Genomic DNA, 24,878 nt, shown 5'->3' on the forward strand with positions numbered 1-24,878 from the left:
TCTGGCTAGTCTCTTCATCTGAACCCATTTTATGCCCTAAAGCTTTCTCACCTTTCTCCATAGCTTATACAGGCTTGTTTTCTAATGACTTCCTTTTGAGATGCAGAGCCTAGAGTAATACATGGCACCCAAAGAGTTAGTGCATTAAAACTTGACATACTGGTGTAAAAATGTTGTAAAATATGTTTTTGCTTTCTTTCTTAGCAATTACTATTCTGGTTGTCAAATGCCTCATCTTTGCTTCCTCGAGAGGCTGAGACTTTGAAACTTTCCCCCAAGACTGACATATCTCTATAGACTTATTTTCATGGATGTAATATCCACATGCATCTACTGGTTTCATTGCTAAGGAAACTAACTAGAGGCATTCAAAGACTTTTAGGATAATAAAGTTGTATTTGATCAATTTAACGGCGTAGGTCATTCTTCAGAAGACACATAAGGCATAGCCTGGCAAAACAAGCTTTACATTAATGATTGTTGCCATATTTAATATTCTGTGGAGAAGTCATACAGTCCAGAGCGGAGTTAGTGTTTTGGGAACTAGTTACAGCATTCTAGTGTAACACAAATCTTTTAAATGTGAATTGTGTTCTGACATGATTTCTTTTCACACAACATGATTTTCTTTTGTCCCAACAGGCCTTTTTGTCACATTTTTGTCCTGGCCCCTGCCATTAAGAGGTATTTCTCTTTGCTTTTGATTGTAGTTACTGATGACCATGATACCTAAAATCACTCTCAATGTGTCCCATTTTAAATTGAAGACTGATACATGTATTAGCAGGATTGATATGACTGGCTTTCAGAGACTGTTGTAAGTTAAAGCTATGAAGTGCTTTGAAAAACCTGGATGAAACACTTAGACCTGTGTGGCTTAGGCCCCTGTGTAGGGCAGGAGCAGAAGTATGAAAGTAACTCATGGATATTAGTTCAGAATAATGTTATTTTCAGGTATACTTGGCAAGTAAGATGACAGAGCACTAAATACTCAATAGTAACTGTTTTCCCATTAAGTAATGTGTAAAATACCAGTAAGGATACAATTGAGAATGAAAAGTATGTGTGCACATTATACTCAATTCCTGCAGATAGTTTGGAAAATACCTATTAATCTCTCAGGGATACATTTTAAATTCATGTTCCCTTACTGTAAGAGTTGGCAGGCTAAATTGCCCTATGCTGTGGGTACCTAGCAGAGCCTCATGGCTCTTCTAACACAGTAAGCAGTGTGATCAACAGGGGCACACAGGTATCAATAGTTCTTGTACCCTAAAATATAAGATAAACAGACATTTACCGAGGATTAACAAAGTATCATTGCCTTTGGTGTCTTCCTTACTTTAGTTTATCTAGTCCTAGGAAACATCCTATAAATGGTGTACAACCCCTTAATGAAGAGTTTCAATAATTTTGTTCTTTTTTTCCTGCCACTAATTCTTTTTATTTGTACATTTTAATGTGCAGTTTTAGCCTTTCAAAGAAATTAAACTAGATGATCTATTTTACTCTGTTAAAGACAGCATCATTAATAACATCATTATACCACTAAAACACGTAAAAAAGCTGCATAGCAGTAAGCATGGACACAGTTTTTCATGTGTAGGTCCAAATTAAAATGTAATAATGCATGTTAACAGATTTTTCTGGACAAATTTACTTAACAGCTATACCCATGCTTTAATAATGAACATGGCAAATAACATCTAATTACTGCAGTTGGATGGCAAAGTGTCGGTGTTCCTCAATCTGTTCCTTGTCTGCTTCCACTGCCCCTCATGCCCTTGCTGATCCACAGCTCACCCGTTCAAGCATGTCACTCTCTAGACTGCTGGGACACAGGATGTTTCTTCTGGAATCCTGGTTTGAAAGCTCAATCCCTCTGAAATCAGCCATTCCCAATACAGCTTTGGCATAGTACATAGTACAGAGTATATTATTTATTTTTTAGCTGGGGTAAGCCTACTTCTGGAGGAGACCAATAACTAAAAGTCTCCTTTCAGGATTAAGGACAGAGATAAAAGGATGCAGTGAGATATGGTGAGCGATGTCACAAACTCCATTGTTTTATTTAGTAGCATTCTGGCAAAAGCAGTTTTTACAGCACTTGCATTTGTATTCAGAAAGCTGAGTCAAGAATTTTAAATCCCAATGTATTATGCTCTGCTCACAATTCAGTGCTTTTAATTAAGAATGAAAACTGTGCCTAATTGACAATCTTTGAAAAGAATTTCCAGCCTTCCCACATCATTTGGCTTGGCAGTAGAGAAATCAATGTGACAGGGTAAGTAGATCGAAGAAATCTAACTCTGTCTAGTCTGCATTGATAGATACACACACGTTATTCATATGATGCAACACATAAAAAAAGAACTTTTTACACACAAGGAGGCTCTTTTCGAAAACATTACAGTCAAGTCCCAAAGCTTTAGTACAAGACTGCGTGCAAAACCCAACTTGTAGTATATAGGTTTGGTGTCCTTCAGCACCTACCAAGTGACCCCACTTCTGTAGAAAAACAAAGTTGAGAAGCAAGAGCTCACAGTGGTCAGGATGGGAGAGGTGCTTACGACTCAGAAATGTAGCCAAGTTGGTAAGGAAGCTTTTGCGGCTTGCAGTCCAACAGCTAAGCCAAAAGTCAACGAAACTACAAATACTTAGCTTGTCCCCACCGGCTTGCAGAGGGTGACCTGTGTTGCAAGACACAGGGCCCAAGAAGCCTGTTTGCAGCACTGCTGACTTGTAAGTGTAGCCCTTGTGAAAGAGAGACAACTCTGAATGGTGCAGTGCTCTGGATCCATGAAGGTACAGAGTTTCTTGCCAAATTTCCCCCCTTTCTTGGCCCCAGTGAGACACACACTGGTCAACGGCTTCTCTGAACAGAACTTGGCCATACAACCCATTCATTCTTACTTACCTGCTCCTTGCTGCCTCCCAACGAGGACATCTGCTCCTGCCATGCAGCCCATGCCCAGAATGCAGACCACAATCCCAATGAAATGTACTGCCTTGTATCGTACCAGTAAGAAGAACCAGGAGAGGAGTATCACCACTGGGATGACAAAACAGTCTAGGAGCTGTCAAAAAAGAGAAGAAAAATCAAGAACACATCAACCTGCAAACACTTTGCCTTAAAGTACTAGGACAGATTCCAGCAGAAGGAAACAGGGTTATTTAGCTTGTTATAGCACTTTCTACCAAGAGAAAGTGTACTCAAGTGGCTCTTCATAAGTCAGACACAAGACTGTCCATGACAATTCCACAAATTCAGGAGAGCTGTTGTGCTACGATAACACTCACAGGCACTGCTCTTGGACTCAGGTGCGTATTTCAAAGCCATGGGAAGAAAACCTGGGCCAAAAGAGAGTCACACCACTCCATCTGGTTGTCATTTCGGCAATTAATAGACAAGGACTGAAGATAGTTTTCCTACAGTCTAGACATATGCTTTAATTCAGTCATTTCAGGTTGAGATATTAGGAATGTTCATAACACAAAAGTTGGCCAGATTTATGAAATCTGTCTATATAAATCAGGGGTTTTCTGCATGCAGAATGCTTATGAAAAATCTGGCCCCTGTGGTGACTATCTATGAAAATACAGTCCCATATGCCCTTGAAGGAAAAAAATCCTGAAAACCCCATCTTGTGTGCAGCGCAAGAAACTCAGTCTTGTCACTATACCCTTGGAAAGAGCTTTCTCAGAGAAATGTTAGAAAACACAATTTTTTATTGTTTGTTTTTTTGTAGAGACATCAAGCAATAGGCCCAGAGAAGATGTGATAAAAAAAGAAATGCACCAAATGTTTGTGAGAGGACCTTCAGATTTTCAAATTAAAATTTATTTTAGAAACTAAAATAACCACATAGCACCAGGAAACAAAAATCCTGTGTAAGAAACACCCAAAGAAACTTGACTTTAATCCCACTTCCTAAAAGGATACAGGTAATGAAGAGTTGCAATTCTGTGGACTAATGATGGGATTTAACAAATTGTGCAGGATACACTACTGTTTAATGCCAATTGATACAGCATGCACCGAAGCTATATGACATGCATCTTCTTCCTAATGAAAATGTCTGGAACAACCAAAGAAGGAGAACCATGAACTGCATCTATTCATAGTTCTGGAAAACATTCTAAATATCGTTACCTTTATTTTAGATGATGTTATTTGATTTTTTCACCCTTTGAATCCATCACATGTTACTTACTTTCTCAGTGTGATTTAGCACTAAGGACACTGTTATCAAATAACGATCAAACCCCTTTCAGCTTTGTACATCCATGTGTTATTTGAAGAAAGATTTTTTGATTACTCCAAGAATTTTACTGCTTAGAAAACTGTTTTTTGCATGTGAGATACATACATAGTAAACATTATATTTGTGGCATCAGCAAAAATACAAAAAACAATTTTTGGTCTGAGAATAATTTCCCTGAAACTTCCTTTGTAAAACAGGAGTGTGCAGTGAAAACCCATCCATTTAAAATATTTTTCAGACACTGAGAGGTAAAAGGCTTCAGAGGAAAACCAGTTTATCAGTGGGACCATGCTTTTCTTGGCAGGCTTAAACAGTCCCAAAGAGCTGTAGAACAGATGAAGGAAATCACAAATGGAAACGGTCAATGCTAGAAGCAGGTTCTGCATTCAAAGTGACAGCTAATCATCTAGAAGTCATGGTCAGGCCTCTTTAGAGTGAAAACTTTCTGCAGCAGCCCTCGAAACACCATCCTTCACAGACAGAACACAGGAAAGGAAAGAACAGGAACAAGCTTCTTGGCCTGCACAGGGCCTCTGCTCTGCCCCTGCGGAGCCTGTAGCACACCCAGCTCACACGTGGCAGCTGGGCTGGGCAAAGACACGCACATGTAACACACCACGTCCATGGGAACAACCCCAGGAGCCAGCCAGCAGCTCTGGGAGCTGCCATCTCCTCGGGCAGGGATGGCTGGAAGCATTAAATCCTGGCCATCTGAGGGAAGGGCACCCTTTGGTGTAAGCTATGGGATGTGGGCATGGCTCAGCAGCTCCTGTCTCACTCCACACTCATTCGTCATTCCTGCACTTGCTGGATGTCTGTCCTTCAGCAGCTGCACTGGCACACACAGCACTCATCTCCTCTGCTGAAGGGGGAACCAAACAGCAAGAAGGCAGGCACTTCTCACCCTGCCCACAGCTATCCCTGAGAGTTTGAATGTCTCTGTCACATTCCCTCCCAGGGCAGCATTGAGCAGGTTAATTTAACTTAACGTTTTCTGACCTTACCGAAGTTTTCCATCACGTAATGTGTGGCTACAAAGATGGAGGCTCTTTCTTTAACAGAAATCACATGGAGAATCATAGAATCATAAAATTTTAGAAGGATTTGGATTGGAAGGGGCCTTGATGATGACCCAGTTCAAAGCCTCCTGCCATGGGCAGAAACATCTTCCACTAGACTGGGTTGTTCAAAGCTCCATCCAATCTGGCCTGGAACACTTCCAGGGATGAAGCATCCACAGCTTCTCTGGGCAACCTGTTCCAGTGCCTTACCACCCTCACAGTGAAGAATTTCTTCCCACTGTTTAATCTAATCCTGCACTCCTTCAGTTTAAAGCCCTTACCCCTTGTCCTGTCACTACATGCCCTTATGAAAAGTCCCTCCCTAGCTCTCCTGCAGTCTTTAGAAACTGAAATGCTGCTACAAGGTCACCCCAGAGTTTTCTCTTCTCCTTTCTGAGCAACCCCAATTTTTTCAGCCTTTCTTCAGAGGAGAGGTGTTTCATCCCTGTAATCATCTTTGTGGCCTCCTCTGGACTTGCTTCAGCAATTCTATGGACTTCGTGCAATGGGGGCCCCAGAGCTGGATGTATTCCAGGTGGTGTCTCTTCAGAGTACAGTAGAGAGAAGACAAGGGGCAAGGAACACAAGTTACACTGGGAAAGGTTTCATCTCAATAGAGAAAAAAAATTTTTACAGTGGGAACAAACTCCACAAAGACATGAGAAGGTCACCAGAGATTTTCAAGATATGACTGGGCATGGTGCTAAACAATCTCATCTATGCTCCCTTTCCCACAAAAGGCTGAACCAGTTTGGAGGGCTCTCCCAAGCTGGGCTGTTTATGAGTCTAAACTGTTCTATGAGTTTAAAAATTGGTTGTGCCTGCCACATGTCTACTTCAACATACAAATTCCCACTAACAGTCTTCTAGAGGAAAATTTTAGAAATTCTCTGAGGAGAATTTAGGTAAATATCCTTACCTAAATATCCTAGGTAAGGATATTTAAACATACCTATGTTTTCAAGTATGTGAATGGGTGTCTTTTAAGCAGTAATACGAAAGGACGCGTGAACAGAACCTTTCACAAGTAAACAATGTTGATAACAGCTAGAAAACACCTCCTTGGCTGGCAGTCCATAGTGTAATTCACAAATTGTTATTTGGAATTCTGCAGTATCAGTAGATACAAACATGAAATGTAGGTAATGTTCACTGACATTATATAGTTCTTAATTTGTGCTTCTTTTTTACCTTTAATTAAACAATGAAGTAGACAGAAATACATTAGGTTACTACAATGTAAGTAGTAAGATAACCTAGAAAATATTACCTAACTCTTTTTCAGGTATTGCTTTAAATTTCACTTCTCCAGTACTAAATTCACCCCACCTTTCTTTTTTTCCTCAGATAAACCTGTCTAGTACAAGAAAAAATGCACATGTATTCCAGAGACAAAAGATGTGAAATTGAGGATTACCTCATCTGCAAGAGGGCTTTTTAATTGATGGGGGTTTTTGCCTTTTTTCTTTCTTTGTTTATTAATTATTTCAGGTACTAAGAAAAAATATTATACCTCATTGTAATTTTTCTGTCTATAAAGCTTTTACAGCAACAAAGACATTATACCTAGCTGAATTTCATTTATAGTATATAAATGTCAATCATTTATCAATATTTCTCAAATAATTATCTCTGTTATTTTCCTTCCTTTCAATTGTTTATTTAAAAAGTACTACCTATATCTTGTAATTAAGGTAAATTAATGAGAGGTCTGATTTTAGTCAACATTCCTGTTAATCACAGAAGTTATTATATCTCACTAACCTAAAAGAAAACACATTTTCTGTGTTGCCATGGGGTGGTGCAGACCATGTTCTTTGACACTGCTGTGTTTGTCTGTGGCTTTCTTCAGTCACAGCTCTGAATGGGGCTGCTTTAGAAGGCAGGATACAAAAATATGTAATTTATTGATAATACTGCCCTATAGAATCTTCTTTTTATTATAAGAATGTTAAGTTGTTGTAGAAATTGAAGATTATTATTTGACTCTAAAAGATACCCCACTGCATCTAAGTCTGCTGATGAAACACAATGTTGAAATCTATTTCCTCTGATTATTTGTTTCTTAAATTATTATACTTGTGAATCAAAGACAAATACACTCTTGCTAACATTAAAAATCCAGTCTCTGGTCTCAAAAATTCAGCATGTTTCTGCATATCTACAGCAAGAATGTTCTGTTAAATCATTGGAAGGGAGAGCTGGCAAGCTTTAGAAGAAAGGTCTGTAATACAGAGTGTGAACTGCTGATCTGCAGTGATATCAAAAAGAAAAAAGCTGGTCAGCAAACCCCCTATGGGAACAGCTGAGCTGAATCTTCCTTTTTAAACATTCATTGGATTTTTTTTCCCCCAGTTATAAGCCCTTTTTTTTTCACATTAGGGGTTTCTCATTAGCGCTACCCTCCAGCAAATCATGCGGAGAATCAGCTGCACCCTCTACTTATCCTGCTCTCCAGAGCAGAGGGATCAGTAAAATCAGTGTCGTGCCCATCAAACATTGTATGGTCAAGTACACACGATGGCTTGTTCAGCATGTGACCTGGAAATTTTAATACAACAGCAAGTGCTATATCCAATAAGAGACACAGCTCCTGCTATTTACTTCTTTTTCAAAGGAAGAAAGGGTTTGCTGCCCGCTCAAGGGCTTTTTCTCCTCCAGTTTTCACATCACCTTCACAATATCACACACACTTGATTCAACAAAAGCAGATGAGATGTCAGCCCTCACAGAGCTAGATGCCAGCTGTCAGGGGAGCTGCGTTGCAATTATGCTGCCCTGCAACCAAAACCTTCTGCAGGCAAGGTGTGGATGCTGGCAGCATCTCTGACAGGGTTATTTCAAGCCATTCAAATTAAAAAAAGGAACACTGTTTTTATCTTTCATGTTTCTACTTGCTACCTCATCACAACTTTCTTGCATGGCTTTTATTTAATCACTAAATTAATGCAAAACCCATTCACTTTCCATTCCATCAAAATGTACAGTACTTCAGGTATGGAGACTGGTGAAAGAACCAGTGATGTAATTTGTTTTAAAAAAAAAGAAAAAATGTGTATTTCCATGATGTGGAAAAAACAAAAGCCAAAAGACTGCTCCCAGTTTTCTCCACTTTTCCCACAAGATCTCAAATATTTTCTAGATGTTTCTAGAACTGTTCCTATCAGTTTCTTTAATCTTTAATTCTTCAATCTATTCTCAGTGTTTTCTCTTCCCCTGTGGACACAGAAGCTCACTTCAAACTTTGACTGATGAAAGCCCTTCACCTCTATTTGACTTGTATGTATCAAAACCTGAGATGAGGAATCTCACAGCTTCAGCTTTCTGTGTACATAGAAGGAGATTAGTGGCTTCTTCAAGTTTTCTTGAATGAAAGGTGGTGGTCATGTCTGACCCACAGTTCCTCTGCTCTAAACTCTCTACACAAGGACACGCTTTACTACTAACCACATCTTGAATCCTTTAAAAAATACCTCTTCATCTCTTCTCCCTACATGAACTCCCACAGTGCTTATAAAGATCTGCTGAGATACCAGGAAAACTTACCAACAAACTGACCATGGAAATGGTCTTTCCTTTCATTGACTTCTTCCTCTGACTCTACATACCACAGTCAGAAAAAGATCCCTGTAAGGCAGTTCTGCCAGCAGTCGTGTTTCTGCAGAATCACCCCCACCCCCATTTTCTGTTTAGTTTCTCTCAAAGTAAGTTGACTGGATAAGAGCTCGGCAGATCATTTTCTTAAGGTTACTCATTAGAAGCTTCTCCATGTCACCACCTGCTTTACATATGTGGGGGATGAGATCCCAGCTTAAGAACATCCATGGGTTCTCCTGCAGGAAAACCTCTGCTTTTGCATGTCACCTGCCAGAATATGCAAAGTGGGCACAGGCCAAAACCTCTGCTCTTGTAACAGGCACAGCTCCACTGAATTTAATGAGATTTTGCATATTTATGTTAGTAAAAAGTTTGTCTCTGCGTGATTTTTGCCAGTAGAGGCAGGGGCTCTGGATACTGAGAGCTCTGTTGACTTCAAACCCACGTACAGAGAGAGTGGATACTGCAGGGCCTGGTTTGCACCACAGATATGTAACAAGTTAAAAGACAGAACAGTAACTCAAAGTCTGACAATAAATTAGATACAAGATAGCCTCTAACAGTATTAATGAACAGTATGCAACTCTTCTGCAAAATGCTGATCTGCAAACTTTATTAACATTGCATTATTTCCTCACTGCCCTGAAGCAGAACAGGAAAGTATGGTCAATCTTACATTGATAGGATGGGAGGAAGAAGGGAGGGAAAGGAATTTATCACTGCTTTTGGGATAATTCACATTAGCAACCACCAGGCAAAGTGGATCAACAACTTCAACATTGCATATCCCCTGCTTCCCACCTCCCAGATTTGCTTCAAAACCATCTCAGACCTTCTGAGTCAATGTACTTTGAGTCCACAGGGACCAAGAACAAAGTAAAGTGCACTGCCATCCCGCTCTCCTGTAATAAGCACTTACTGCTGACTCCTTTGCTTTTCTGGTGGCAGTTGTTGAGATATGAAAACTGCCAGAGGTAATTGAAAGTGTGATGTACTGCTGAGCCTCACAGTGATCTAAGTCTAGTTGAGAACATCAGCATCATAGCTTTATAGCCTGTCTCCTGGTGTCTATAAATCCCAGCTTTTACTACCTTTGTTTTCATCGTGCCAATCAAAGGCTTGATTGCCCAAGGAATAAATTACCAGATAAATCGCTATTTGGAAACATCTCTCTCTCCTTGACAGTGCCTCTCTTCTTGTGACATTGTATGTATACTTTGCAGCACTATTATGCAAGGTGTTGCAGAAATAATCCAGATTTCTGTGTGATGTCATAATACAGAAAAAGGATAACCACTAGAGAATTGTAATATGTGTGTATATAGAGGGTGTAATATGGAGATGGATAGAACAATGTGGAGCAAGGAGAGCTAATGAATTTCTGGAGAAGGGTGGGGGCAGACTGCCTCATAACACAGCTTGATATGATGAGAAAGCATGTACTGGCAGAAAAGGTTACAATTGTTAGTATATAACAGGCTTAGGAGAAGACATGGATTTGGGAGGAAGTTTGTGTGTGGTACACTGTACATTCAGTACAGGCAAGCTGAAGTTAAAACACAGTTTCAAGGAAATTTGATATCTAGATCTAAATAACTGCAATAACTTCAGAATCTTATAATTCCCTCTGGGGGAAGCAATTTTATCTGCTGTGTAAAACTGTCCCTAACACTATTTAAAACATCCTTCTTGAACAGTTATGAAACCTTTCACAGGCCTACACCAGGGTTGTTTTAAAACCCATTAGGATAAATGTGACACGCATTACCACAGACAGGCCTGAAAGTTAAGTACATACCTTTTAAAACAAGTCCATGGGACCAGGTGCTAGTGTACAAGGGAGTGCGTAGTGTATGTTCTGTATCTGGTACAGCTGACATGCAAGAAGGCTGCAAAATGCACTGCAAGTCTGAGTAATGCAACAGAAACTAAAGAACATTTCACAAGTTTGGGCCATCTGGGAATCAATATACATATGTCTGATAACATTAAGCATGACTGATCTCCGTTACTTCTTGAGATAGGTGGGTTTGGATATCAAACTGATCCACTTACAAACTCCTGTGCTTTTTAACTTGTTTATACTCAGTTTTTTAAGAGTACCCTCTAGGGAACAGTTTTCATGTACTAGCCTGAGCACTTTCACGGCCACAGGGAGCTTGAGTTGCCATCCCCTCAGCCAAGATGGAGTTAAGTCAAGCCCTTTCTGTGGGCCACTGCTTCAAAAGCTATGACTTTATGAAAAAGGTGTCTCCATACTTACAATTTGGAAAGCACTCCAGACTTTCTGCAAGCACTTGAGGAGTGCTAAGATCATATCTAACAAATTGAGTTCCTTGGAGTACTGTGATGTAGGAATACTTAGCTTTTGAGTTTTTTGGAGGCAGGCATTTAGGCATCTATCTGCATCAATACAGAATCACTCTGGGCATGCAAAGAACCAGAGCTTAAAGTTACCAAAGAAGATGCAACATAATAGGTTCAAACATGTTTTCATGCCCCAGATCGTGCTCTGAGCAGCAAGAGAAGGAACAGTAGATGTCATATTTGTAGACAATTAGATGTGAGTTTCTTGCATTGTTCCATTGAACTGAGTTGTCTTTGGATTGCACTGCTGGTGCCTAAAAGGGGGAACTTGTATTTTATCCTTAGCAAATGACTTACACCTTGATGACTGAAATATAAATATTGCATTGATTTTCAATCTAAATTCAATGTCACCTGATTTGTAAGGGAGGTATTTTACTTGTTTGTAGGGTCTTCTTTAAAGAGGAAAATTATGTGTTTCTAGGCTTCACAGTACTTTGCTTTCATCTTGTGATAAAACTGACTGCCACATTCTCAGATAGTAATTATAGAGTACATGAGGATTTGAAATAATCAGAAGCATGTCCAAAAGTAAAGGTTAGGTACCACATTCATTTCTGATTTGTGCCTACGTGTTCTCAATCACTATGATTCTGAAGGCGTTTGGAGAAAGATATGTAGGAAGGTTTATTAGAAAATCCTGTTTTCCCAGATCAAAGCCAAAAGAGAATTTTAAAATATAAGAAAATTTGCGTGTGAAACACTGAGCAAAAGTAGGGCACCATTTTCAGTCTTTTCATGGAACCATGATGAAATAATACCAAATATTAAAAAACAAAAGGACGGAGTAAAAACTAGAAACTTTGACAGTCCCAAGAGTTTAAAGCTAATTTGAAAACAAAGCTTTTGAATGCTAAGAGTTTTTTGTTGAAGCTGAAATCAAGCCATTTGCAATAAAGATGTATTTTTACTGTTAAGCTTTGGCTTTCTGCTGGGACAAGTGTAATGTTTTTTTGCCTAAAAGCACCACAAGCACTGTACACTTGCATGTTAGTTTTGCATGATGGAGCAGAGATGTCATGTGGAAAAAAGGATATGCTGTAAAACTGTTTTCCTGCTGAAATGGTCCATGTACCACCACGATAAAAATACTGCAAAACCTCTCATTTACTCAAGTTACAATTTCAAAAATTCTTACATTTTCTTCATCAAAAAAAGCCTTGATGAGCCTGTTGAGTATAAAATCCCCCAGAATTGACTTGAAGGGCTCAATTCTCAGCCCAACATATACATAGGTATAGATCCCACAGCCTTCAGTCAAAGCCATGCTGATTTGTGGCAGGTAGCAATAGCTTCTTGGGTCTCAGTTCTGAAAGGATATGAACATTTTTTTGCTATATGCCAGTAAGCATTTATGGTCTCACAGGTAGAGTTCCGGCAGGATCAGGCCTTTCAGGACAGAGACTTCCTTTCTCTTGAGTTTGTTTGCTTCTTCAAAAATCAGATTATAGGAAGAGGTTTCTTTTCTTCATCTTCTATTTTCCACTTTTTCAGTCTTCATTTCATACCATGACACACTTAGACCAATGCTAAATAATTCCCTGAGCTGCTTCTGTTCCATCTTTAAATGAAATAGGGTGTTTGGCTACATTTCAGAAAATGTGTAATTTGATTCAACATCTTAATGTATTACCTCATACTTGTCCCATTCTCATTGTCTCTTTGGGCTTTTTACTTAGAAGCTCATTCATATTAGGGCATGAAATGAATTTAAAATGCAGCAGGTATTCCCAGTCACTCCACATGTATCCCAGCAAACAAGGACAACTATGGGAAAAGGTGACCCTGTATTCACTCCATGCCTGGAAAAAAGCTCGACAGCATTTGAGTTCTTACCTGTTCCTTCTTTCAAGCTACATGGGAAAGAAACCTGAGCTCTGTTGTAATTTTGATGTGGAAGAGGTCTAAAAATGGACATGACATTGTCTGTGCCCTCTGACAGTTCTCCTGATCTACCACTCCTCTCTCTCTCTCTCTCAGTTTAAAAGGAGACCATGGATGATTTCAGCTAACAAATTCCCTATCAAGGCACAGGCAATGCCCTTGAACTCTCCTGCCTGCTTCCCTATCACACTGTAACTTTTGATCTCTTGACAGAATACATTAAAGGCCATGCTCATTGCACTGCTGGCTCAAGGATCTGCATCTTCTGGAAGTGGGGGTTCACAGGTCTGGCCAAATGAGCCTTCAGTACGTGCTTATTGGTGGCTTTGGGAGATGGGATTTAATGACCCAAATCATCCTGCTCAGTCCACTATTTATACTTGCTGTGAGTGAATCACACAAAGGAAGCAATTCAGTTTGCTTTTCTCTTCGAGGCTTTTAGTGGCTGTAAAATCGGAGAATATTTATGTGGTTTATGTGGATTTAAGCTTTATTCTATACTAAGTAATCAGATTTGGAAAAGCGTTAAAAACAATATTACACTGTCTGGGCATGATTCAAAGTATCCTCAAACCCGGATTCTGATGCCAGAGGCACTTGTGAACATTTAGCATAAACCTCACATTCAAATTCCTTGAATTCACAGTTTTCTTCTATTTTTGCTTCTTATTTAGCTAAAGAAGCTCAGGATTTTCCAACACTGCTTTTCATCTATGGAAGAAATATACTCTTAATTAGCTTTGATCCTGCAAAACATTAACTGGTACTCATTTTATTAGCTCTAAAGCAAACTTCAGGCAAGTAACATGTAAAATACATTGAGCACTACCTAGTGTTGCTCAGTTATTTAGAAATAATGTAAAGAGGCACTAAGCTTGTTTTCGAACAAGTAGCAGTCTTGATTTCCCAAGACAGACAATTTCCAGTATCTTAAAAATGTTTCTATTATTCACTTTTGCACTTAAATTGGAAGAAGCCTAATTCTTTTGCATTTTTAAATATAAAATATCCAGATTTTTAAATATAAAATATCAATTTCTTTGAAATTGGTACCCTAAATTTGTCCACTGCACATATAATTTTTTAGCAGGGATAGCTGCAGTTAAGGTGTTATATAACACATCTAACAGCTTGCACTGAAGTAGGACTTCTTCATACAAACTGCATTCATTTTGCTTAATGACAACTTTTGCACTCTGATCTAATTATGGGATCCTAAACATCCTCTCTTTGGTTTGCTTGCTGTGACAGCAGTGGAGGGCTACAGGGGTGAGCAGCAGCTGGAAGTTGGCAGAGCCAATGCCAGCTGTCTCCAAGATGGACCTGCTGCTGGCCAAGGCTGAGCCCATCAATGACAGTGGTAGCACCTCTGGGAGAACACAGTTAAGCAGGGAGAAAAAAAACCAACCCTGTGCAACAGAAACTGCAGCTGGAGAGAGGAGTGAGAACATGTGAGAGTAGCAACTCTGCAGACAGCAAGAGCCATGCAGAAGGAAAGGGAGGAGGTGCTCCAGATGCCAGAGCAGATATTCCCCTGCAGGCCTTGGTGCAGACCATGATGAGATGGAATGCCCCTCTGCAGCCCATGGAGGTTCACAGCGGAGCAGAGATTCACCTACAGGCTGTGCAGAACCCCATGCTGGAGCAGGTCACTGCCCAAAGGAGGTTGTGATCCCATGGACAGCTGGTGTTGGAGCAGGGTCCTGGCAGGACCTGTGGATCCATGGGAAAAGAATCGCATGCTGCAGCAGGTTTGCTGGCAGGACTTGTAAGCCTGGAGGGGACCCACTCTGAAGCTGCCTGTTCCTGAAGGGCCGCACCCTGTGAAAGACACCCGTGCTGGGACAGCTTGTGAAGAACTGCAGCCTGTAGAAAGGACTTACATTGGAGAAGATGGTGGAGAAGTGTCTCCTGTGGGAGGGATCCCACACTGAAGAAGGGGAAGAATGCTAGTGACTTGACTAGTAATAAACTAAACTAATTTGCCCAAATTGAGTCTGTTTTGCTTGTGATGGTAACTGGCGAGTGATCTGTCCTTATCTTGACCCACAAGCCTTCCCTTATATTCCCTCTCCCCTAGTCTAGCTGTGGAAGAGAGTAAGAGTGGCTTTGGTGGACACCTCGTGTCCAGACAGGGTCAACCCACCACAGAGACCTTCAGAAAATCAGATCTAATTGAGGAATCCTAAAAGAAGTACTTGTGTTCTCTCCAAGTACAATACAAAGTGAGAAAAACATTTCAGCCAATCTGAAAATATTTCTCAAAGGACTTAATTATTTAGATAATGACAAAAATGTGATTCTGAATGGTTTAGCACAGAGGAATAAAATGAAAGAATGTTTTTGTACACTTTGGAAACCATTGAGTAACAAAAATAATCCAATATGAAAAAATGTGTCTTACGAGTGAGCATTAAAGGTACCCAGAAGTCAGAGGCAGCAATTAGCTATTGGTTCACTGAAGACAATGGATACTACAACACTGACACCATTGGACCTATTATCTTACCTATTATCTTACCTCAAAAGAGGATATCCTTACCTGTACACTGGTAAGAGTCGTGTATTGATAAGCTTTGACTACCAGGTAGTTGGCTTCTATATCTATTATCCCCAGGATCATGTACTTCCACCATCTCCTCTTCAAAATTGCCAGCAAGTTTTCTTCTCCTGTGGTAGTAAACAAGAACAATTATGTAAGAGTTGGGTGCACATACCCCAAATACTTACCCGTTCAGAAAAATTATCTAGATCTCTCACATTTGCACTAAGCAGTTGAAAGCCACCATTTACTACAAGGTACTGCAAGGAAGTGAAAACAAACACACCCTATTTGTCTAGCAGATATTGAAAGAGCCAACCTGGCAAAGTAATATGTAAGGGTCAGACTGACACTTCACTTAAGATGTAAACACCAGCAAGAAAAACAAGTGCAGCTTGAGCAGACCAGGCATGTGTTCTTACCTTTAATTTTATATATACGCATATACGTGCACATATAAAGAGCTGAAGAATAGAGCAGTTTATATATTTATGCTTTCCATACACACTGATGAAATGTTGCACATATGATGGAACAGGTTTTTGCCAGGGTGCAAGATTATCAGTATCTTTAAATATGACGGAATACTAGAGCAGGAAAGTAACAGCATCACATTTGGGTATATGACAGATCAGTTCCAAGGATGGTTACTCTGATCCTAGAGGTTCAAAATATCAGACTTGTTTAGAGAAAGGTTGCACTGAGACCTGTTTTGGGTGACAGTTGCTCTGCTCCCAGAATCTTTTTTCTGAAGTAGGCAGGTTTGCTGCCTTTTATGGGAACCCTGTCAATCACCCAGTGTGTAATCTTCACCACTTGAAAACTGACGCTACAATACAGCCTGCAGATCAAACCCACAACTTTCAAAAGGTCAAAGCATTCCTCGTGGTAGGCTAGGGATCATTATTGTTCTCCATTCAAAAGCAAACAGCTCATTAATGAGGGTGGGCAAACCTATAACTTATTTGCATTACAGTAAGTTCCACACATGATGAGACTCTGCTGTGAAAGAGGCAAACTGTGACTGAACTCTGTACGACTGGAGGTCTTTCAGAGTGTGTAGCCTAAAAAGGAATCTAAGTAGGGTTTACTTGTACTGCCAAGGTACTATAAATGGTATTTGAATTGTCTTGAAACTTTCAAAGCAAACCCCACTATTCTGAGATTTTTTTCACATTACTGTAGCTTTTCTAAGTGCCTGTGATCATAAAAATGGGTGATGGAAAACACAGAAGAAAAGGATCATTGTTGTCCACTGCCACCAAAACTTGCTCCCAATTCTCCTTCATAATTTTCCTTCATGACAAGTGTGTTCACTCTCTGGTTCAAATGGACCCAGTGGTATATAGGCTGCTATACCATGGCAGAAACAGCAGGTTCTCTATAGCACAGGTATCTCAGATCTTATGAGACTCAACCACAGAAAAGCAGACAATTATTTCAAAAGTTAATTCAAAAAGCATAGCTTTTAAAGCTTGGCTCTGATGAGTGACTTGAATGGGTATTTACCTGAACAAAGCACCTGAATCATTTAATGTTTGCTCATTAACAGGTGCTTGCACATGCACTCTTCCAGTGGGATATTATTAGGCAATAGCCTAATTATTTGTTACAGTGATAATGACACTGACTGCAAAACCCTCGAAGCCTCGACATATATGCTAAAAGTCTTCTTTCCCTTTCCTTCCTCTCTCCTCTCCTTCCTTGCCTCCCATCCTTCTCTTCTTTCTCTCTCAGTAAGCAGCAGAAAAAAACCAGAAACAATGTGGTGAGTAGAGTAATACTTAAGACAATGAATAAAGAATAAGTACATTCAATCATACCATACATAATTTTTACGCCTACTCAATCCCATCCTTCAGACATAATTATGACTACATCTATGTACTTTTATGATGATTTGAGCACACAGATTTATTTCCATTATTTTCTAAATATATTTAGGGAGATGTTTTTAAAAGGGAATTTAAGATTAGATGTCCTAATTTCTACTGAAATCAGTGTAAACCACACAGGTAAATCCTTTACAGATATTGAAACTGTACCTCAAGTTTTTTTGCTGCCCAGACAATGCCTTTAAAACATCAGCTGGAAATCAACAATGCGCTGGAAAGATGCCGTTAACATTGCAGAGTGATTTTTCATTTTAATTGTAAAGATAAAGCTAAAAAACCTGAAGACACAAAACCATAGTCTTTTCCATCAGTGGAAATCCAAAAGCAAAATCTGTTTTTGTTACAATAGGACCTTGATGGCACCTACAAAAGCAGAAAGAAGCAGTAGGCTGAAGAACTGCGCTGGCAATAGGTTGCCTGAGCCAGGACTGTGGGCAGTGCTTTTTTCAACTTCCAGCCACAGATCACTGTATTGCTCACACGTGGCCAACTAAGTTAGCTTTAAAAATAAATGTATGGCCATGACTTCTGGCTGATGGGTAAAGTTAGAGTTTCCAGCGATGGGAATTAAACCTACAATTCAAATTGGTGCACACAGTTCTCTCTTTTTGCTTTCTTGATTTTTTTCCTTGCTCTTGATGAAAGTAAGAAAAGTACTTGATATATGGTAGGTTATCTTTGATATACACCTCTGTGATATTCAAAATTGCAAAAGTTTCTGCTGAGAATGCTGGGCAGAGCAAAAAGCTCAGGAATCACCTCCAAAGTGAGAGACCCTTTGGGGAGATAGGCAGAAGGAAGACGATCATCTGCAGTGACTGTCCAATGCTATGGACAAATCAAGGCAGAGGCAGTGGAGTCCTGTTTTTGATGGGTGGCTGGAATGAAGTCACCACACTCAAATGTCCCAGTTTAGCAAAAAACACCTGATAAAAGGCAACACTGGAAGATAACCTGGAGAAGGTGTGGCACTGCCAGCAGGACAGGACCTCTGAACAGCAGTCACAGATGGCATCCTCAGTGAATTCAGACAACAAAGAGAATGGAAATGGTAGTTTAGAAGATAAGTGGTGTGAATTGTGAATTGTGGTTGATTTGTGAAGACTAAAAGGAGAAGCAGAAAGAATCAAGAACTTTATTCTAAGGTTCACATCATGAATAGAAATTAACATTGCCTTTGTGTAAAAACAATGATGGGAACAAAATCATCACACTTTATTAAAAACAAAGGAAAAAGAGACAGTCTGAGGGTTTTTTTTTTTTAATTTATTTCCCTCGATGACAACTCAAAGCAAACTAATTATTCATGTATTTTGAGTTGTAAGCCTAGTAGAACAGAAGGACCAAATGTAGATGCCTACACCTGAACCAACTGGTAAAGCACTTAAAAGAGTTTTTTTCAGCTTTTTTAATGTCATTTGATTAGAATGAGATACAGTAAGAAGAGAAATTTTTTCAGATCATGTCTTTTTGTTATTATTGCCATAGATCTGTGACTAAGACTTTCAGCCACTTATATAAACAAATATTAAACCATAAAGTATGCAGGTTAGCTTAAGGGCAACATTTCCCATAAGACAAAGCACATATTGATGCCAGTGAACATTCATTTATGTAAGTGCACACAGTAAAGCTGTCTTTAGACAGCCTTCTTTTGATGGAGGTCCTTCTTCAAAAAACAAACCCCCAACTTCTTTCAGTACTTGAGCTTCCGAAAATGGAAGTCTTCATACTCAGTCTAATCCAAATGTAATGTATATTTAAAAGTGAGTTGCCTATCAAGAATGTTTCAAGATTCAGAAGTCTAGCATAGTCTTAATACAGAGAAATAAAAAATTCTTCTTGCTCTTTCTAGAATGATATTTTAATTTTTTTACTAATTTTGCAGTGAGATGCACTTGACAGTTATATATACAGAGGAGCTCTGAGTGTTCACAAAAAAGCTACAGCTTTGCATCTGCTGACTTGAATTAAAAATCAACAAATAAGCTGCTTTGTAGAAGAGGTGGTTTTACATCTTGTAATAAGGATTTACCCCTGGGGGGTTACAAAATTAAAAATAAATTAGAGAGAAAATTGAAAGAGGCTTTAGCTGTGCAGAGTCTACCAAATATACAAATATACATGTACAAAACCCTTTTTACATTCACCCACACAGCCACGGAGGTACAATAAAAAAACCTAACAACCATTAAGACAGCAAATTCCCAATTATTTGTGTATGGGCTTGGGACACAGGCAGAATAACAGCACTGCTAGACCAGAAAATCAGCATATTGCTTCCCTTTCATCCACTACAGTCTCTCTCTTTTACTTCAGATGACAACTTGCTATTTAGATCAAGATCATCAAAGGAGTTGTGCTCCCCTTCCTCCTTACAGATCTAATGATTGAGTGCAGGAGACTTGCAAGGGGGAAGGCAGACTGGGGAGGGCTGCCAGGCAGGCTGGTCCTCCCCTGCCTCTCACAAGAGTGCCAGAGTCAAGTGCTGCATGGTAAAGAAGCAAAAGTCTCACAAAGGATGAAGATTATACCAGGATTTACCTCTCTGTTTGAAAAAGAAATTACAAATCAAAATTACAGGATAATTGTTTCATTTTAATTTTGGCCCATTTTAGCCAGTCTTGCAGATACAGAGCTTCACCACTACAAATACTGTCTCTCTACAGACTTTGTAGACATCCACCCCTGCTGGAAGACCTGGGGTAGGAAGCAGTCAAATGGGGTTACACTGCATAGGGGTAACACAGATTTTTAACAAAGCCAAAAGGCTCCCATTCCTGAACAGTAAAACTTTGCCTGTCTTCTGCTATGTCAAGAAGCTGGTTCAGGAGACTGAAGGCCTCCTGTAGGAGACTTTTATCTCTGCACAAAAGCTCTAAAGAACTGTTCCTCTTCTGTGTGACTTTACATCCTCTGACCCAACAGGTTTCTTATTTCCTCATATCCACTTGTATTACTGATGACTACTTTATGGGAATACTGTTGCCTAAAGGCAAAACACCAGCACTGCTAAATTATTTATACAATAGAGAAAATGCACTCTTTCAGAAATACTCCACCAGTCTGGCTTCCCAAAACACTTGAAAATACTCTGTTCCCCTCACAGATGACTGCTTACAGGCTGCACTGCTTTTGTCCTATACCACGTTTTCAGCAAGCCTTTGGGAGACTAGATTGCATCATTTCCTTTTGCCTCCTCAGAACATCTGATCTTATCCAACCTGTTCTCATTCACAGCTCCCTCCTGCTTCCTCTCTCGCAGTGGGAAAATTGCGTTGGTGTAACAGCCCTGAGTTGCTGCTCTCACAGCCGGCTCTCACATGTTCCTGCTCCTTGCCCTGTGCCAGCTGGTGCTCATGGGGCTGCACAGTGAGCCAGGGCAAAGACCAGCCTAAACCCAAAGATTTGGGATTTTCAGATTAATTTTTAGACTATGTCCTGAGCAGTCTGTGACCAAATCCATATTATTCTTTGGGACACGAGCACCAAGTAAGCAGATCCAGGCAAGGGACAAGTTCTCTGATACAGGGCAGGCTTAGCCTATTAACATGACACAACACAGCATTCCCTTTACTAACATACAAGCTCATCTGAAATGTTTGGACTTGTTACTTCCTTTTAGAGATTTTGCAGAACAGTCTGTTTTGACTGTGGATGTAAATCACAATAGTTGAAGTCAGATCTAGGAATTTGAACATGTATTTTCATTAAACATGAAATTATTAATTTTGGTGCCTTTATTTTGATCCAGCCTAAGCTCTGTTGTTAGATCTTATAATCAGCAGATGTTTTATTTCATGAGATTAATGGCCATTACTTTAAGGGGTAAATTGCAATTTAAACTACACAAATAAAGCAGTTGATCGTTTTATTCATGCCTCAGTTTCTCTCCTCCTGCCCATCCACTAGACTACCTATGGTTTTCCCTTTGGTGGCAGGCACAATGCTTGGTCTCAGTACCACAGGTTACTGCAAACAGTCCATGTCCAGAACCACGTAAAATCTGAAGAACAGTGGAACACTGGAAGAGTGCACTGTTTCAACAAACAAACTGCTAAACTCACACAGCCTTTAAATGTGTCAAGATAAAAACCACTTTGCTATTTCTTATACACAATTTTTTTATTCAGGTTGGTTTATCTCCTAGCCTAAACTTAGGTAAGCACTTTCCCTGAAATGGCAGCATGTGTCTCACTCTGTAATGCAGAGAGACACAAGCACACTGAGAAGCTGAAGCCTCCCCTCAAACCCGACAGTTGATTGTATCTTTCTGCATGAAATCTTCAAAATTGATTTCTGATCTACAGTACTCTCAGACTTAAGTTACCTCTGAGTTAACATTGTAGTCTGTCAGCTTTTGGCTCACTCTTACACAGACCTACTTCAAAACAGGCTGTTGGACAGATGATCATTGTAGATACCTTCCAACTAAAGTATCTTTCGCCTCGCCTCGCCTCCCTGTATTCCTATTCCTCTTCCTCTTCCTCTGTAAGCTCTGCAGTCAGGCCTTCCTCTTCCTCTTCCTCTTCCTCTTCCTCTTCCTCTTCCTCTTCCTCTTCCTCTTCCTCTTCCTCTTCCTCTTCCTCTTCCTCTTCCTCTGTAAGCTCTGCAGTCAGGCCTTTTTTTATTGCTCATCCTCTTTTATATAGCATGAAACTACTTACAGCAATACAAAGGTTTTCAGAAGAAAAAATTCCCTCATTTTCAAAGTTACTAGAGTGTAAGTCAAGTGATCAAATGAAAGAAATCTGTATATATATATCCCTGTATATAATTTATAAATGTGTAATTTCCATTAATAATGTGTCTTTCTGGGTAAACTTGGTCATCTTAATCATATTCACAAGATTAATTAAAGTAAAATAATCATAAAAGAAATAATATTCATTGTTTAAGGCAGAGGAATCAGTTAGGATGCATGAGTTTTCTTTTTTTTTATCCACTTTTCATAGACTCATTACAAAATGTTGGTCCAGCCACCTACCCACTCTGTGACATTTTTTCCCAGCAGACAGATATGAATAATGAATTACCTACTTGTTATTCCTGATTCCTACAAATTTTATTCCCCAAAGAATGAGATTTGACTAAGATAGTAAAAAAAAAAAAAAAAAAGACCCAATGCAAATTGTCATTACTATTAACCATTCATAGATCAAGCAGACCCAACCGGAATTGAATATGTACCCTTTTTAAAAAAGACAATAAGAAAAGAATAAGGAAGTCAAGGAGTGTGTATCTTTCTCCATTCTCCATCAGTGATGTCTGAACACACTGATTCAATTTAAATCTAATCTGACAGAGAGTGCAAAGATATTACTTCCTGTAGATTTAATAGTTAACTGAGCAAAAGAAAGGAAACCTAACATGGCCACTACTATGCACAGGCTTGGAGGTACTCACACTACTTACTAGGCATGGGAACTCTGCATCTTCTTACACACCAGCTCATTCCACACCAGCCACAAATCCCTAAGAGATCAGGGAATGCCCATTCTGGGGATCACCACATTGCTACCTAGTAGCAGGCACTGGCATGAAATATGAGCAAGGACTGTATCCAGGATATGGCACACAGTTTTTTTACAGGCTATGAAACCTGGAGATATCTACTGAAAAAGAAACCTCTCTGCTGGTGACTACCAAGAGGCCATTACTATTAAGAGGAATAAGGCGACTGGTGAATAATTGAAAACGGGAGTGCTGTTTCTTGTGGTACATACACACTCCAACCCTGAAAATTCTCGTTAGTTTTGCAACAAATTAATTGACATTTAAAAGAGAATTTTCAAGTAGAATAGGATGGAAAGCTGCTGATAAAGAAGCAATGCTGACAGAATTAAAACTTCATCTGGAGTCAATAATGTTAGCCAAAAATATGTAAAATCCTAATAGGCAGCACTATTTCGTATCATTACCCAGGGCCAAGGGGAAAACTGAAGAGTTCAGAATACGTTATGGCTGGCTGGCTCTAGACATGTATGGCTTTACAGATGCTCCATAATCTCTAGAGATATTCCAGCATTCTTCTGCATTAGAAATCTGCAAACAGACACTCAGTCCTCTAGGAGTATTTATTTGTCGTACAGCCATGGGAAAATCTAAGAGAATTGTCTCCATTCTGGAACTTTCCTGACACCACTGTAGGGGAACTGGAATAAAGTTTGCTAAACTTTCAAATAACATGTTTAATATTATCCCTAGATGAATATAAAAGCTTTGGGAACCCCCTATCACCATGGGTAAAAGCCTCATTTTAGAACAACCACAGATTATTCAAGAAGTGCCACTAATTACACACAAAGCAGAAAATGTAGGAGCTGCCACTAGCTAAAGGAATTGTGAGGCCAGTCCAGATCTCCAAGGTGACCAGCAACAGAGGCCCAAGGGAAGCATGCAAGACACACCAATCCATTGTGGCTCCATCATTGTTGGCCACAGCATGAACACCTTGTTTTATGTGTGGCAGTAATTCCAAAAGGCTTATTCGAAATCAGTAAACCCAGTTAAGAATAAAGAAAATGCAGGCATGAGCATAAAGAAATACGTGAAACACAATGGTTTCAAACAACAGCGAGAGCTGGTGCATTCATTTGCCTGCACCATGATACTTCCAGAAGTCATACACACCAGAAATCTCAATGTTGCATCTGTAATGAGAAAAACTACTAAAAGCCCCCATTGTTTATATCCTTTGCATCATGACTAGTGAAGTATGATACCAAAAGCATAAAACATCACTCAACCATGCTATTAATTGGTATAGAGCATCTCACTGCCACCATGTCAACTAGATATCTGCAGGCAATTCTGCTGAAGAAACTGGCTATTTGTTATCACATAATCCTGAATGAGTTCTCAGAATGACCATTAAGATTACACATGAAGCCAGATATATTTTTAGATGACACATTGATTGGAGCAGGCGGTATCTTTTTGCATATCTGTTATGTACCTGAATCAACAGGGTCTTGATGTCACCCTTGAAGATTTAGCAGTATTAGTATCAAACAAATCAGAATTATACATCCATATGTCTGCATAAAGGAGAAAGAGATGTGGGAGGCAAGAGGAACCATGGAGAGCAGCCCTGCATCCTGCATTTCTTGTCTCCTGAGCTGTCATAACTGGACTAGAAAAACTTTACAATGGGGCCAGGACTGTAGCATTTCTCACAAGAAAAATACAATTTTTCCATGATTCAAATTCTATAGAAAGATAACTTAGCAGGTTCACAAAGCACTTCTAAGAGGTGCATAATCAG

The 24,878-nt window shown here is 39.6% G+C and overlaps 1 protein-coding gene across 2 annotated transcripts in view; it reads right to left on the minus strand.

The window, feature by feature from the left end:
• The window catches only part of SLC35F1 (solute carrier family 35 member F1), a 226,146-nt gene that overhangs the window by 31,792 nt on the left and 169,476 nt on the right, over nt 1-24,878 (minus strand). For both annotated transcript variants that reach the window (XM_088053739.1, XM_005518308.3), the window contains 2 exons: nt 15,717-15,844; nt 2,918-3,077 (listed from right to left, as the gene is read on the minus strand). In XM_088053739.1, coding sequence (XP_087909865.1) covers nt 2,918-3,077; nt 15,717-15,844 — 288 coding nt within the window. The remainder of the gene's footprint in view (nt 1-2,917; nt 3,078-15,716; nt 15,845-24,878) is intronic.

The sequence above is a fragment of the Pseudopodoces humilis genome, chromosome 3 (genome assembly GCF_049639895.1).
Source record: "Pseudopodoces humilis isolate 2021_Gansu_Grassland_sample_001 chromosome 3, ASM4963989v1, whole genome shotgun sequence".
NCBI classification, from domain to species: domain Eukaryota; kingdom Metazoa; phylum Chordata; class Aves; order Passeriformes; family Paridae; genus Pseudopodoces; species Pseudopodoces humilis.